The sequence below is a fragment of the Pezoporus flaviventris genome, unplaced genomic scaffold (assembly GCF_033815535.1).
Source record: "Pezoporus flaviventris isolate CSIRO_AGI_PZ_B2104156 unplaced genomic scaffold, CSIRO_AGI_Pfla_v1 ptg000095l, whole genome shotgun sequence".
Classification (NCBI taxonomy): Eukaryota; Metazoa; Chordata; class Aves; order Psittaciformes; family Psittacidae; genus Pezoporus; species Pezoporus flaviventris.
Window position 1 is genome coordinate 2001273 of NW_026892643.1, and position 15135 is coordinate 2016407.

General features: G+C 39.5%; 1 protein-coding gene across 7 annotated transcripts in view; it reads left to right on the plus strand.

The window, feature by feature from the left end:
* The window catches only part of ABCC4 (ATP binding cassette subfamily C member 4 (PEL blood group)), a 152809-nt gene that overhangs the window by 38261 nt on the left and 99413 nt on the right, over positions 1-15135 (plus strand). For all 7 annotated transcript variants that reach the window (XR_009747376.1, XM_061476243.1, XM_061476246.1 and 4 more), the window contains 4 exons: positions 28-114; positions 10506-10602; positions 11710-11925; positions 13772-13912. Coding sequence is in view for 6 of the 7 variants with exons in the window: in XM_061476243.1 (XP_061332227.1) it covers positions 28-114; positions 10506-10602; positions 11710-11925; positions 13772-13912 (541 nt within the window). In the remaining variant the exon portion in view is untranslated. The remainder of the gene's footprint in view (positions 1-27; positions 115-10505; positions 10603-11709; positions 11926-13771; positions 13913-15135) is intronic.

Here is a 15135-nt window from a genome sequence, read left to right on the forward strand (position 1 = left end):
ATACTGACTTTTCCTTAAACCTTTTAGAGCTGTGTATCAGGATGCAGACATCTATCTTTTGGATGATCCACTGAGTGCAGTCGATGCTGAAGTTGGAAGGCATTTGTTTGAAAAGTATGTTACTGCTTCATTTTAAAATACAACTGTTACCTTCTAATTCCTTATGGAAAACCTTGAGAAAGCATTCCTGGGGAAATGGATCTCTTCACAAAACTTAATGCATTCACTTTCTGCATTTATTTTTCCTCTCTTTTATGTATTTGGAAGATCTATAAGTTTTGTTTCCTCTATGTCTTCCATTTTTTCTTTATTTTAAAAGTCCCGTAAAGGTCTGTTTTGCAGATACAATTAGAATTATTCTTAAGGGAATGTATGACATATTCTTGAGGAAAGTGTCAGTTTTCATACGTGAGAATAGGGGTGTATGAGTATTAGTACAGTATGAAGAATAATATTGGGTGGGATTTTAAATCACTTATTAGTTTGCAGCTTTATTTACATTGTAACAAGCACTTAATTCACATGGCTAAAGAAAAAGATAGAATGATCTTAGATTCTTGAACGATTTTTCATTTTGGTTCTTGAGTGGTTGGTATTTCTTTCAAGTAGGTGAAATAGGGAGCTGTGGCCTGCAGAGTGACTGTGGATAGCAGAAATAGAGGAAAAGAGAATGTATAAACTTGCTATACATGAAAGACAGAGATACTGACCTTCCTTCATTCCTGAAGAAATAGGGTAGTGTTCATTAAAAGTCAGGTTCCCTTCTCAGTGAATTTGTTCTTCTCTTTCTCTTCTTTCAAACTGCCTAATCTGTGGCACATAGTGGGTATGAGAATAATCCAGTTATTCACTGCCAGTGTTTTGTCCTTGCTCTTCATAGCCTGCGGCTCTTGGTATCAAAAGGTATAATCTTGAATTTATTAGGAGTAGAAGGAAAAACATCCACTGACTGAATTCAGTGGGGTTTGGTTGAAACCTGAAATGAGAGCATTTTCTTGAGCATACTTACATCCTTTGAAATCCACAGTCCAAATACATGAATTAATTTGGTTTTACTGTTGTTCCGTCCTCTCAACCCCTAGAGAATCATAAAAACTTGTCTTGCAGAAATGATTGTAGAATTTGCAGTGACTAGCATTGCATTTGTGTTTTACCCCATGCAGGGAGGCTTTTAGTATCTAAATTTGAAAATAGTACATCCTACTGATGTTTGCAATTTCAACTTTAGAGATCCCTCTGAAACCCCATCCACATTTTGTTTTATTTTATTGATTTATTCAAATAGCTACTGTTTGTTTCCATCAGCCAGTATGGAGTAAGAATGTTATATTGCTATTAATATTACATCTGTAGTTCGCATACTCTATCAAATTCCTTTAATGCCTGTTGAAGCTGTCTTAGGCTTTAGCTGCTGCTTTTCTGTTTCTGCACAAGATTGCTCTACAACTCCAATATTTGACTGTATCAGTGCCTGAGTTCTAAAAGTTCACCCGAGATGTTAACCTGTCTCTCCCTTAAGTCTTAAGGTCTTTTCACCTTAAAGAGGAAGACAGGAAAGTACAGTAGTGCCTTGAAAAGGAGGTAGGGTTGCCTTCTCAATTTATTCTATGTTTTATGTGGGCTGTGACATTGGAAGGATCTACATCCTCCTGTGAAACTGGAAGTCTGGATTTTTGTGTGTGCAGAACCATAGAGGAGCAGAGAAATCATTGCTCTGCAAACACAGTGTATGTTTTGCTGATTGTCGTGGTTTAAACCCAGCCACACAGCTTGTTCACTCACTCCCCCCGCTTCTTGCCCTCTCCCTGCTCCTGGAGGGGCAGAGAGGAGAATCGGAAGAATACAACTCCCACGGGTTGAGATAGGAACAGTTTAGTAACTAAGGTATAACACAAACCACTACTGCTACCACCAATAATAATAAGAGAAATAACAAGGGAAGAGAATATAACGCCTCACCACCCACCAACCGATAACTCGCCCACCCCACCCGACCAAGCACCAACCAATGCCTAGTGCAACCCCACAGTGCCCTAGCCCTTCCAGGTAACTGTTGGTTACACCCTGGGCATGACGTGCTGTGGTATAGAATACCTTTTTGGTCAGTTTGGGTCAGGTGTCCTGTCTCTGCTTCTTCCTGGCTTCTCCTCCCTGGCAGAGCATGAGGCTCAGAAAGTCCTTGGTCAGACCAAACATTTGAGCAGTAACTAAAAACATCAGTGCTATCAGCACTGTTCCCAGGCCGAAAGTCAAAACCACAGTGCTGCACCAGCTACCAAGAAGGAGAAAAAAATGACTGCTTCTGCTGAACCCAGGACACTGATAAATGTGTGGAGATGAAGAGGAATAAGGAGATTATCTTGAAGAATTTGAAACTCTGAAACTAGCTGGGCTTCTTTCACTTTTGTTTACTTTTCCTCCCCAACTTTAAATCAGTTTGAGCAAAACAGATAAAAGCATTTTATGGAGAAAACAGATGGGGTAGGGTAGCAAGGGAAACTGAGCAATGCCTCCCTCTTCAAGATCTTAAGGGAGGGCTTTTTTACAAACCTGTTGTGTTCTGCGTCCTTTGTGGCAGCTACAAAAGGTGCTGGAAGTAATAGAGAGAGTGTTATGTTCAATAGCTTACTTTGAAAAGCAGGGCAGGGCATGTTCTTTAATGCTTCCTGAATAGTGCTAGATGTGTTGAGAAGAGAGAGAACTTGGGCAAGAATGATTTCTTAGAACATGCTGCTGAGGAATGTCCGAGACACCACTTCATGCAAGCCACCCCCAGGAGTCCAAACCATGAGGCATAAAACAATGGACAAGATGGAAGAAATGGGGGTTTGTTTAATGAGAATCTGAAGTGGATGTTGTTCAGTTCACTCTTTTTATTTTTTTTCTTCTTTCCCTTGTTATTTTAAATTAATGTTTAATTTTTTTAGAAGTGTCTCGTCTGTGTGTTTACATCAAAGACAGGTATGTTCCTAGTAATTTTCTGAGGCTGTGGTCTGTGGATGGCTGGTTCATTACATGTGTTGCTTCTCCCCATTCTGTTCAGCTACTGCAGTAAATATTTTACAATATATGAATACTTTTCAAATGAGAGAGAAGGCGAGAGCACAGCTTCAGTAGGAAGGCAGTCCATGATACTTTTAAGGGGCTGTGTCTTGTGAGAATTTCTTCATAACATAGACAAGTTGTACCATGGATGATGAAGCACATAAAGCCAGCTTTCCAATGACTTCCTCTCTCCTGGTCAAATTCTGTGGGTCTTCTAAGGTATGAACTGGAGATTCCCTATTTCTGTGTTATTTTTAGCCTCTTTTCTTGTGAGTTGTCATGATAGTTAACAGTAGGCATGCTACAGCCTTTGCTCAGTGGGGAGGCACCACTATAGTTTTATGGTTTTGTATATATTTATGTGTGTATATGGAAATATGCATATATATACACATATGTACTTACATAATAAAAATAGCTTTTCATTAACTTTTAAGGAATGATATTTTGGGACCTCTAATTTTGAAAGGCAGGACAGTCATACAGATACAGAAGTACTTTTCTTTGTATGATGAAGCTTGGCGTAGCCTGTGATGTTCTAAGAAAATCTTTTAGTTGTGCCTGGTTAGCAAGCAAAGAAGTAGAAACAGCATAGTAGAAGTAGGTGTGGATTTTCCTGTGTCTGGCCAAGAAATTTCCTGCTCTCCCTGTGCATCTTTGTAAACATATGTCTATTAATTATATGGTTTCACATAACGTTTGGATAGAAATTAAATTGTGTCCTGTTATCAGTGATACTGGCTCAAAAATGGTGTTTTTAAGAGTGAGATTTGTATTCTGTCAGTCTGTGGAGTCCGATGCTCTTCTGTAGTTACTGTTCTTGTATCTTCTCTGATGACAGGAGCTGTGTGGCAGTCTCAGCTGATGGTCAGCCTGATTTCTTTCTGTTCCTCCTCTGTGCTTGTGAGAGTTGCAGGACAGTTCAGGAATCTTTTAGAATCAGACCTAAATTTGTGATGGCACTTGGGAGTGGTCTGCACAGGCGTGTCATTCCTACTGTCAAACAGAATTCTCCAAATTTATACTTCTTTTTAAGCAGGAGGCTGTTTTGAATGTATGGTCACTTGTCTTTTCTTTCTCACTCTTGCCTCTGGAACCAGATAAAAGCTGCAGAAGAAATCACTGCATTTATCACAGCACAGTAGTGAACTTTAGCGTCTGTCAGATAGAGCACCTTAGTAATAAGGCGGTGGCTTCCTGTAGGAACTCAAAGGACATGTGCCTGGGGAATGGGTCATGAGATAACCCTTGAGGCTGACTGGAGAGTCACCTGGCAAGTTGACCAGGTGTCCTGGAACATAAAGTGTATTACCATCTGAGGTAACCAAGCATTCTTCCGCAAGAAGGGAAAGGGAGCAGACATGGTTTTGTAGCAAAATAATTGCCGAAAAATGTGAGGGAGAATTGATCTAACAGCACAGGAGAGTGGCAAATGCTATCATGAGAAGTTAATGACTTAAGAGATACTGAGTTCCTTAGTGGACTCTTACCTAAGCCCCAGAAATGCTTGAGGGGAGGAGCAAAATGAAGTAGGGAAAATGAGTAAAAGAATTCTTTATTTTTTTCTTTTTCATTAGATAACACTGATCTGAACATTTACTTTGTTTAAAGTAATTTGTTCTTCGGAACTCTTACGAGTTCATGAATGCTTCCAGTCTTGTATCTCAAAGAAGGGTATGCTTATAGATCATAGAATCATGCAATGGTTTGGGTTGGAAGGGACTATAAAGATCATCTGGTTCTAACTCCCCTGCCATGAGCAGAGACCCTTCCACTAGACCAGGTTGCTCAAAGCCCCATCGATCCTGTCCTTGAATACCTCCAGGGATAGGGCGTCTAATGTAAAGCTGCATCTCTAAATCATGTTGCTCTTTTTTAATATTGGAACTTTGAGGAAAAACTACTGTTACAGTGGCGTAGGTGATTAAAAGAAAGCAGAGCTCGTCAGTCCTGTAAAACTAGCAGATAAAAGCTAACATGTCTCATTTCTGTAGAGGGATTACAAACACAATCAGTGTGTCAAAGGAACCAAGCAGAAGTAACTCTGGCATTTACTTGCTGGTGCTGTGTTTAAAGGTATAGATGTATTACATGCATCTATGACATACTTTGTCCTCTGATGACAAGTGTACAGAGGAGTTGGTGTGTAAAATTAAGGATTTCACTCTGTTCCCCTTGAGGTAGGATCTCTCTAAATCAAGGGTATCTCTAAGGCTTCCCACTTTGTGTTTCCCACCTGGTCCATGCCCATTATGCCTCTTGATACCACTGCAGAGGTTACAGCCCTGATGAGAAGTATTGGGCAAACTTGCATGCCCTGTACATCTCCTTTTTTTGTATTACAGGTGTTGCTCTTAAATACAATTAGTCATACCTTTACATTTATATGACACAATTGAAATTCCATGAGCTTTGTTGTATGTATTGTAGGCAATTACTATGTTGTAGTAATGTTGCTTAGGGTTGTAGTAATTGTTGTAGTAATGTTGGGGGATTTGGGCTTTTTGCTGTTGTTTTTTTTTTTGCTTGTTTTTTTTTTTGTTGTTGTTTTTGTTGTTTTTTTGCTGATTTTTTTCAGGAAGTGAAAAGCATAATTGTGATCACTGCTCATTACGTGTTTTCCAAAACCTAAAGTTTTAGGTTTTATCTCACCAAAATGTTTTGAGGTTGTGTGAGGTTTTTTGGTGGATTTTTTTTTTGTGTTTTTTGGTTTGGTTTGGTTTTGGGTCTTGTTTGTTTGTTTGTTTGTTTTATTTTAAATACTACAAAATCAAGCAAAAAAAAAAAAAAACGAAAACCAAACCCACTTGTAGAACCCCAGTGTAGTTGTGTGCTTTAATGGTGTGTGGGTGCAGTTGCAAAACAGAATTATGAATACTAAACCAGAAATGGGCTCAAGAGGGAGGTATGCAAATTCCTGTGGGAAAAGTTCACAAAGAGCGACTTAAACACTAGGATCTCTGGCTCAGAAAGCCCCTAATAGATGGGCACTAGATGATCTTAAGGTGCTTTCCAACCCTAATGATTCTATGATTCTATGACTCTGGAAGCTGGAAATGTATATCAAAGGAAGCATCACTGTATGTTTATGTATATACTTTTTCCAGGTGTCCACTGCTGACTGGTACCTGAGACAGGGTAATGGATTTTGTGGACCAGTTGTCCTGTATGCTAGCCCAGAGGAGGCAGGGACTTCTTACGAGATGGAGTTAAATGGCTAGCGAGCATAGAAATAGAAACAGCATAGTAGAAGTAGGTTTTTTTGTCTCTAGCAAACATATCACACTTCTTTTTGTAAGCTTCAAAATGTACAAAACCGAGGGATTCTTTTCCCTAAGCCACTTTAAAGGGAGAGGAGAGGAAAAGAAATGTAGTAAGTATATTAATATAGTAAAGGCTTTATGGCTGTGAGCACTTCTGTATGCTTTAATTTCATTTCAGTGGTTACTTTTATTGAAATAAAGTTAACTAAAGTTAAACTGGGATGTGAACTCTCAAAAAGGAGAGGAAAAAAGAATGGCAAAGAAGAAATTAGAATCATTAAAGAGGAGACACTTTGTGGAGGTGAAAGAAAGCTGGTTCTTGGAGATAAAAAAGATTAAAGAGCAACTTGTCTCAAATAAAAGAAAACCTGATAGGGAAGGAAGAGCAAATGAAGATCTGTATGCAGGAAAGCGCCAAGGTGCTGCCTTTTGCATAGGAGCACTGTGTTGTTGGAGGCCCCCTTCTGAGAAAGTGTCTTCTGCTGCATGCTCTGCAGTAGCAAAGCTCAAGCTAATTGATATTTTTTTCTAACTATAGAGAAGTTTGTTAAAGAGCAGTGGGGTTTTTTAAATGGGCAGTAGTGCAACATGCAGAAAACCCCATCCAACATCTGTCCAGAACACTTGTGAGTTTAAATTGTTTCTAGCCTGGGGAAGAGGATGCAATTTTCATAGTCCCTTCATTCCCCTTTTTCTTGTACTGAAGAGGCTGAAGAACCTTCGGTTCTTCTATGTCTGGATCTTGTCTGGCTGTGTGCACACTCATGTATGCGTTTGTGTATTTAATAAGTGTGGCAATGGCGACTACAATTTGTGCAATAGTTTGTCTTGTTGTCATGCATTAAATGTGCTGGCAGTCTAACAGTATGCCTCTCGAGAGTAACAGGGAAGCACAAAGAAGGTGAACTTTGTGGGGCTTTAGACAGCAAGTAAAAAGGTGGTGGCAGTCTGGGCATACTCCAGCAGATGTTGGAACCCTTGGACCAGGTATGTAGCCTGCCAACGCAGGCTTTCCCTGCATTTTCTGTATCCCTGAGGAAGGGTGACGCTGTTAGATGGTGTTTCACCTGCAACTGGGTGCTTCAGCTAGAATCGATGGTTGCTTTTCTTCAGCTACACAGAGCAGTATTTCTAAAAGTAGATGTATTATGAACCTAAGCCTTAGTGAACCAGTTAAAAATATAAGTACTTTTGGACTGTTTTATTTTGTGTTTTTTTTTCTGTCTCGGTTCTAAGACAGTACCAGGTTCTAGTAGAATTCATTGAGTTCTCTGGGTTTTATGCCAGCCCTTTTATCACATTCAGTTTTGCTGAGCCTTTCTTTGAAGTCTGGCTTCAACCTTCTATGGCAGCCAAGACACTGTACAAACTAAATTCTTACTGTAAACTGCAGAGTGGATGTTGTCAACTGGGAGGGAGGATATTTTAAAAAAGGAAATAATTAAAAAGGTTTTGAACATAAAACTCAAGTAATTCAATGTTTCGAAACAGACGTTAAGTATCTACTTAGTATTTTACTAGTTTTGCAACTTCTGTGCTTCATGATGATACAGTATTTTAAATGGCAAAATTTTCTACTGAGCTGTCTGAGCAGTGAGTTAACTTGGTAATAGATCTAAGTATACCCTCTTTGTTGCAATTTTTCCTCCCTTTGCTCATGCCATTGAATTGTGACAACAATTTTTCTACTCCCCTGTTATCAACATGCTATTCAGCCAGCTTCTTTCTATCCAGATAAACATGAAATCCAGAGGTGTTGTTTTTTTAGAAGTCTCACTTGAGTGAACTGATGTATCAGTGGAAGTATAAATTTCCACGGAGGTAATTTTTGCCTTCTCTCCTGAGATCAGGATCATGCAGGATGCTGTGCTGACAGCTCTCACAGTTCTGAGTGGTTTGCTCTGATGCTGTGATAATCCACTCTTTTTCTTTTCTATCCCCCCCCCCCCCCCCCAAATGCACACTTAAAGTGCAGTGGACTCACTGTGATTCAGGATTGAGGTTTAAAGGTTTTCAGCCATCAGATTTTCTAGTGGCTAGCTTGTATGTCTAACAGCTTATAGGACATCTGGCACACAGAAAATTCAGTGATGAAAGTGGTATATAGGCTTTGGGACTATGTAACAGAAAGATAGATCTCTTCACAGTGAATACCTGATATATTCTGTTCTGGCAGCTTTCCTGCTAGGCCTTTCCTGTAGCCTCTCTGATCTTTGTCCAGTTCTCTGGGTAGGTTTTGTTGAAGATTGTTTTGTTGTGTGTCTTTAGCTGATGCTGTAGTTGTCATGTGGCTTGTTCCAGTGACTGCTAAGGTGGACAGTAAGCACACCAGAATAATATTCCCTCAAAGGGCTTGGTGTATGAATAGTTGCAACTGCTGAAATAGTTATGCAGCTGCATGTACCTTGATTAATTTTTATCTTGGTTGGCCACCTGAGAATGACATCGTGGTCTTTATCATTTCTTCTTGAATGCTGCATAGCCAGCATATAACTTTCTCACGAAGAGTGTTGCCTTTAACTTCATTTTACTATGCAGTTTATTTGGAACACTATAATATACTTTCTGCATGTAATTATACTGCCTAGTACTAGTATTAACCACTTTATAGTACTCTATTTCCTACAGTCTTTGTAGGAGTGATAAAATAGATGTTAAAAGCTGTGTGTGGAGTTAATTGGATGTATGTGAATGAATGAAACCCAGTAAACAATATGATATTATTGCTGTCAGTATCATGTTCTTTTTCTGCCTTGCTCCCCTTACTACTTACATTTGCATTTCCGCATTGAATTTATGGTATTGGATTGCTGTGGTTTTCCTTTTGGTGTTTTTTGAGAACACCAAAAGGGAGACGATTTGGGAGTGGGTGTTTGCTTTTCCATTGTGGTGAGCACCACCCTCCTGTGTCATGTTAGCAAATGGGAGTTAGCATGTTAGCAAAAATAAGCCAACAGGACAGATCTGTGGAGAAAAACGTGGTGCAGAGGACCCTGTGCAGTTCAGAAGATTCTGCTTTGAGCGGGCTGCAGCCTGGCCCTTCAGGCCTCATGCCTTGTTGGCTGAATACTAATTAGGAATGCTACTGAACCACTTGGTTTTGTCTAGAAGTCCAGCTCATGAGCCCCAGTACTACTGAACAGTATGAGCAATGGCGGAGTGAGTTGAGACGACTGGGAGATGATCTTCAAAAAGGCTCTCCTGATCCAAATGGAAAATGCTAATGTGTAAGCTTCCACTGGACAGTTCAGTTCTACACAGTATCACTTTTCCTTGTTTTCTTAAGAGAGTGAGTAGTTGAGAGAGGGAGACAAACCTCTTGAAGGGTTCTGTGGGCTGAAGGCAATGTTGGTAGGTGTAGATGTCAGTTGTGTCTGTGCTGTCCCTGTTGTACCTGAAGAGTGTGCTTGCAGACCTTTGCACTTGTAAACCATTGCTCCACTGCTATGGTTTTGGGTTGGGTTTGGATTTTTTTTTGGCTCTGGGAGCTTTTCAAAGCTCCGCTGAAAAGGTACCAGGTGTCTTTTTTCTGCTAAAACTGTACTGGATTGAGCTGCGCTTGCCAAGTGTTTCTGGTGTGCCTAGTCCCTTCTTCGTTGCTCTCTCCAAATCTGGGGAAGCCTCTAGGCTAAGCAGGTGAGGTACTTGAGAAGGGAGGTAAGCCCTCATTCCATGGGAAAAGGTCAGAGGTGGCTGAAGGATTTTGCTCCTCTTCCTCAATACACACCTGGATATTGTTCAAATCAGTAGTACTGTATGCTCTTCCAGAATTCTCAGTGGCTCACTGTTAGAGTTGCTCTGAAAGCTCATCTCAAATAAGTTACTTCTATTTCCTGTATTTTTCCATAACTGCCCACAGTGTGCTACTCTGCTTTCTCTATTAGTTTAATTTTTGTTAAATACCCTCTTTGCAATTCAGCTTATGAAATGTACATTTATTAGGAGGAAGTTCAAGACAATTTTAGTGAAATTTCTGTATTTCCTCCTCTTTCATCCAGACCATATGATTTTTTTTTTTTCCCGCCTTGGGAACTTACGAAGTTAAATAAGGAATGTGTTTGTTAAGTGTAACTTTTACAAATCTCACATACATGGGCATTTTTTTTTCTTATTTTAAACACTGTATAATTGAAGTCAGATATAGTCTAAATGTTTTAGGAAGCTTCATTTCTAATTAATTTTTCCATTTCTTTGCAGATGTATTTGTCAGGCCTTACATCAAAAGATCTCTGTGTTAGTTACTCACCAGTTACAATACCTCCGTGCTGCAAATCAGATTCTAATTCTAAAAGATGTAAGTGATTTCAGTGTCTATACTTTTATATCTCACATACTTTCTAACTACTCTTTTTAAGAATGAAAAAGAATAAGGGTTAAAGGGTTTTGCTTTTAGTTTGTAAATATATTTTCTGTCTACTAATGATTATAAATGTTCTTAAATATTTGTAATTATTAAGAAGTTGATTTTTCTTAGAATACCATCCCTGAGAAATGTTTCTGAATTCTCATATATATAAATGTAATCTTATATACAGATTTTCATCTTACATATGTATAATATACTGTGAGAGAATCACTTATTTTGAAACCATGTTAATGCTTTGATTTTATTCTTGTTTCTTAAAACTTCTGAGTGAAATAAGAACTATGTTGATTTTGCAGCCAGTCCCTTTTTTAAATTAAGGCTGAGAAATGGTCATAGCTACCTTTTGAGAATGAGCCAAGAACTGTTTCCTTCCAAACTTTGGTGTACCAGATGTTCACAGGTAGAGGGGGAATGCGAGAGCTTTAGCTGGGGTTCTTTTCATTTTTTTTTAAGTTTGGTTAATGAAGTGTGTGAAATTACTTCTGGTCCATCACAGTGTTGTAAAAAAGGACACCAGCAGTCTTTTTCCACCCATTAAAATCTCTTTAAAAGTTACAGTACTTTCTGGAAATGAGTTTGTAATAGAGCTGCAGGAAGTGTGTAAATGTCCTGTGTTGCTCCTTGTAGATCTGTGAGGACCAGAAAATTAAGTTGCTGTTTCCCCCTAGCCTGGGTTAATATAAAAAGACTGATAGTTATGTATGTGGCTCAACAGTTTGTACTAAAGCTGCATGGCTGTCTCCTGCAGCTTCTCCAAGGAGGTAATCCTGACATGGCTGTAGCTGGGACTTCTGTCATCCTGTTTACATGCTCCTTAGCCTGGTTAGTTGCCGGAAAAGGCCTGGTTTAGAGGGTGAAGAGCTTGTTTCTGTGCTTCTAAATGAAAAACTGGTAGGTAGAGGCTTCAGCTCAGTTACTGAAGCAGGATGCGTGCTCAGCAACTGCAAAACCCCCGAGGCAGCAAGGCTAGATAGGAAAAATTGTCCTTTATGGAAAGTATATAATGAAGATAATCAAAGTTTATATTAATTGTAGGGTAAAATGGTGGGGAAAGGTACCTATTCAGAGTTCCTGAGATCTGGCATCGACTTTGCTTCCCTTTTGAAAAAAGATGAAGAGGTAGAACAGCAGTCGGTTCCGGGAACCCCCAACCTGAAGTCTGCCCGGAGCCGAACCTTCTCGGAGTCCTCTGTCTGGTCCCAGGATTCCTCTGTTCACTCACAGAAAGATGGGGCAGTGGAACAACAACCTGTGAGTGCTCAAAGGATAGATGTGTCTCAATTCTTGTTTGGCTGTTTTTTAACGTAAGCTTCAGTAAGGACTTTCACTGCTGCATTTGAGTTTCAGGTATTGTTGGATTGCATTAGCAGGTGAGAGCTTGCCCATGGTGGATCTGCCCCAGCGCTGGGTGGCTGGCAGCCCTGTCACCTGGGCTGCAGAGGGCAGGCATCTCACAGCTCTGAACTGTTCTGTTCAAACCCAGCACAGTGAGATTGCTCAGATTCAGCATCAGCTCTGCCAGTCATTCAAAGACACCACGTTGTGCTTCCTTCATCCTGTCCTCCAGAAGCGGTGCTTCAAAAATACCACGTATTGGATGGCTTCTGTGTGTTTGCACAGTGCTGGACTCAAATTAACACTTTCCATGAAATCCAGAGCTCTAGAAAGTGGTGGCTTTATGCAAAACCTACATTTGCATGGCTGGCATTAACATACAAACATGATTTTGAGCTGGCTCTCAGGGTGTAACCTTGTGGCACCCCAGCATTGCTCTCCCAGCCTTTCTGATGGTGAAAACAGAGCTCTTTGTGTGGTGCCAGCTTGGATTGCCGGTGCCTTGTTTTCTCCTGTGCTGCACAGTGCAAAAGCAGATACAAAGTTTCTGTACCAGAGGTGGCTTTCTGCTGGTGTGCTTATTACATTCACATAAAACAGCCCAGGAGCCCTGTGACCCTGCTGGGCTTGCGCTAGCGTTGCAGCCATGGAACAAATGGAACAAGTAATCCTTGTGTGCCCCTGACACCTTTATGCAATAAGATGTAATAAAAACAACAACAAAAAACAGACTTTCTGTTACCTTTTTTGAGAAATATTTTTATGCCAAAAGCAGTAAACTTAGCTGGCGTTATTAATGTCCCAGTGGTGACTCCACTAGTAAATCCACAGAGATGTGACACACTTCTTAGCAGCATTGGAGCTGTTGGATGGGGGTGGGGGCTGGAGAAACAAGTAACTGAGATAGGCTTCTCTTCTTTCATGGGTGAGTAGGTGGGATTTCTCCTTTCGCATATGAGTCAGGTGTGTAAATACTACCACTGTTGTACAGCTAAGCCTGCTGACAACGAAATCAAGTGTTATGTGTCCACTGAATTGGCACTAGTTTTTCTATCGCATGTACGAAAAAAAAATAAATTTCTGAATTAGAATAATTCTTTTACATTCTTTATGCCTGTCTCATTTTTTCCTTTTGTGTCTTCCAGTGAACCCCATCTGTTGTTTGCTTAGTATGATTTGTCGTTTTACTTGTTTTCCCTATTAATGGATGCATTGTTGGTACTTGCAAGGGGTTGATTAAAACTTCATGGGTAATTTGTATATTCTGAGCATACGTTGATTGATTTTTGTGCACACTTAAAGAAGAGTATTTGAATACTTTTCTGAAAAGGAAAGGTTACACACACTTGCGTTCTGAAAACAGAATCTTTACCAGATCAAGGCCTTAGCTTCCAGTGCTGTTATGTCTGAAGGTAGCGAAGAGATAGAAATACCATAAGAAAATGAATGCCTGGTTTAGCAGCCAGTTGGTGTAAATATTTCTGGCTGTAAATGAAGCCATGTTACGTTCTGTGATGCAAGGCAAAATAAAATCCTCACAGTGTCTTTTGCAGAGCAGATTTTTCAGTATTACTGTGACTAATTCTTTTTGTCAAAGCTATAGTTCCGATATTTAAAGTTTATAAATGCATAATCACTTTATCTCCTTATTTAATTGTTTGCTAATTCTGAACCCTGATGTTCCAAGTGGCTTAGTCTGAGTCTGTAACTGCGAGGTTGATGGGTTTTATTCTGAGGTGGTTTGGGTTGTTTTGTTTTTCAGGCTGAAAATGCACTTGCTGCAGTGCCAGAGGAGAGTCGCTCTGAGGGAAAAATAACCTTTAAGATTTACAGAAAATATTTTACTGCAGGAGCAAACTACTTTGTGATCTTTATACTCATAGTATTCAATATTTTGGCGCAGGTAAGTTGTCAGGAGCCACAAATAGTATTAAATGTATTTGGAGTTTGTTTTGGGTTTGTTTGTTTTTTTTTCCCTTTTTAACATAGTGTATTCTTGTTACTGTGATGTTTCATTTAAAATGTTTGGGAGCATGGTGTTCTTCCATGGTTTTGTAGTGTATTTGATCAAATTGTATGTATCAGCATGGAGTTTTGGTACAGCATTGAGAGGTCTCGCGCTGGTAGTTAATTCACCAGTTTTAATATTTGAATAAAATATTTTACTGGCAGCATGGCACAGAAATTATAAGCCAGTCTAATTTTTTCAGAGAGAGAATAAAATCACAAGATTTCTAAAGTAGTGTTTAATAAACCTGAAAATTCAGTGTGTTTCCAGTTGAGGGTAGAGAGGCTGGGTATGGGAGGACAGAGTCTGACAGAAGTGTTAGAAGAAAAGCTCATTTGCTAATAGGTACAGGTTATGAGAAGGGCTAGGAGAGTTGCTGTTTACCAGAATAAGAAGGATGAGGAAGAGGATAAGCAAGTACTGTGTATAATATAAACTGTAGCAGGTAGGTAAAAGAATTTTAAAAGGGAAAATGATTTTGAAACTTACTGAAAGAAGTGGTGAGCTGAGGAAGCTCTGAGAAGATAGTTTATTGTCTTTTTCTCTGTTTCCTGCTGAGAAAGCTTAAAATAATTTCATGGAAATGATTGGTCTTGGCTGTAAAATACATTCTGTGTATTTAGACACGTTACTTCCTTTTTGCTTGTTTGTGATTGGAGTCTGTTGGAAAGATAGCTGAGCAAGATCAAATCTCTGCAGTAGACCGCCCAGATCTTTAAATTCACGTGAACAGAGTTGTATTTTGAGATAAATGACCCTGTTACAAGTTTGTAGTCACCTCTCAGCGCAGAAGGAAGGTGGCAGTAGGAGTTTTCCCCTCCCTCTCTTCTCTCATCCTCCTTCAACCTTCTTTCTGGTAATTATCTCCTGTAAACACAAATTTCTGGACTGGTAACATCAGAAACTTTGTTAATCAAAAAGCATTTTGGAATATCTCTAGTGGTAAATTTAGGAACTGAAAAAAATTAGTTCTTTAATGTGCAATTAACATACATTAGGAAGAGCTACTGTATTTTGTTTGCTTAAGTGTAATGCCTTCCTTTAGTTTGCTATCACGCAAGGGAATTTAAGGTAACTTGTTTCTTTGTAGAGGGATCTACTGCACCTTCTAATGTGCT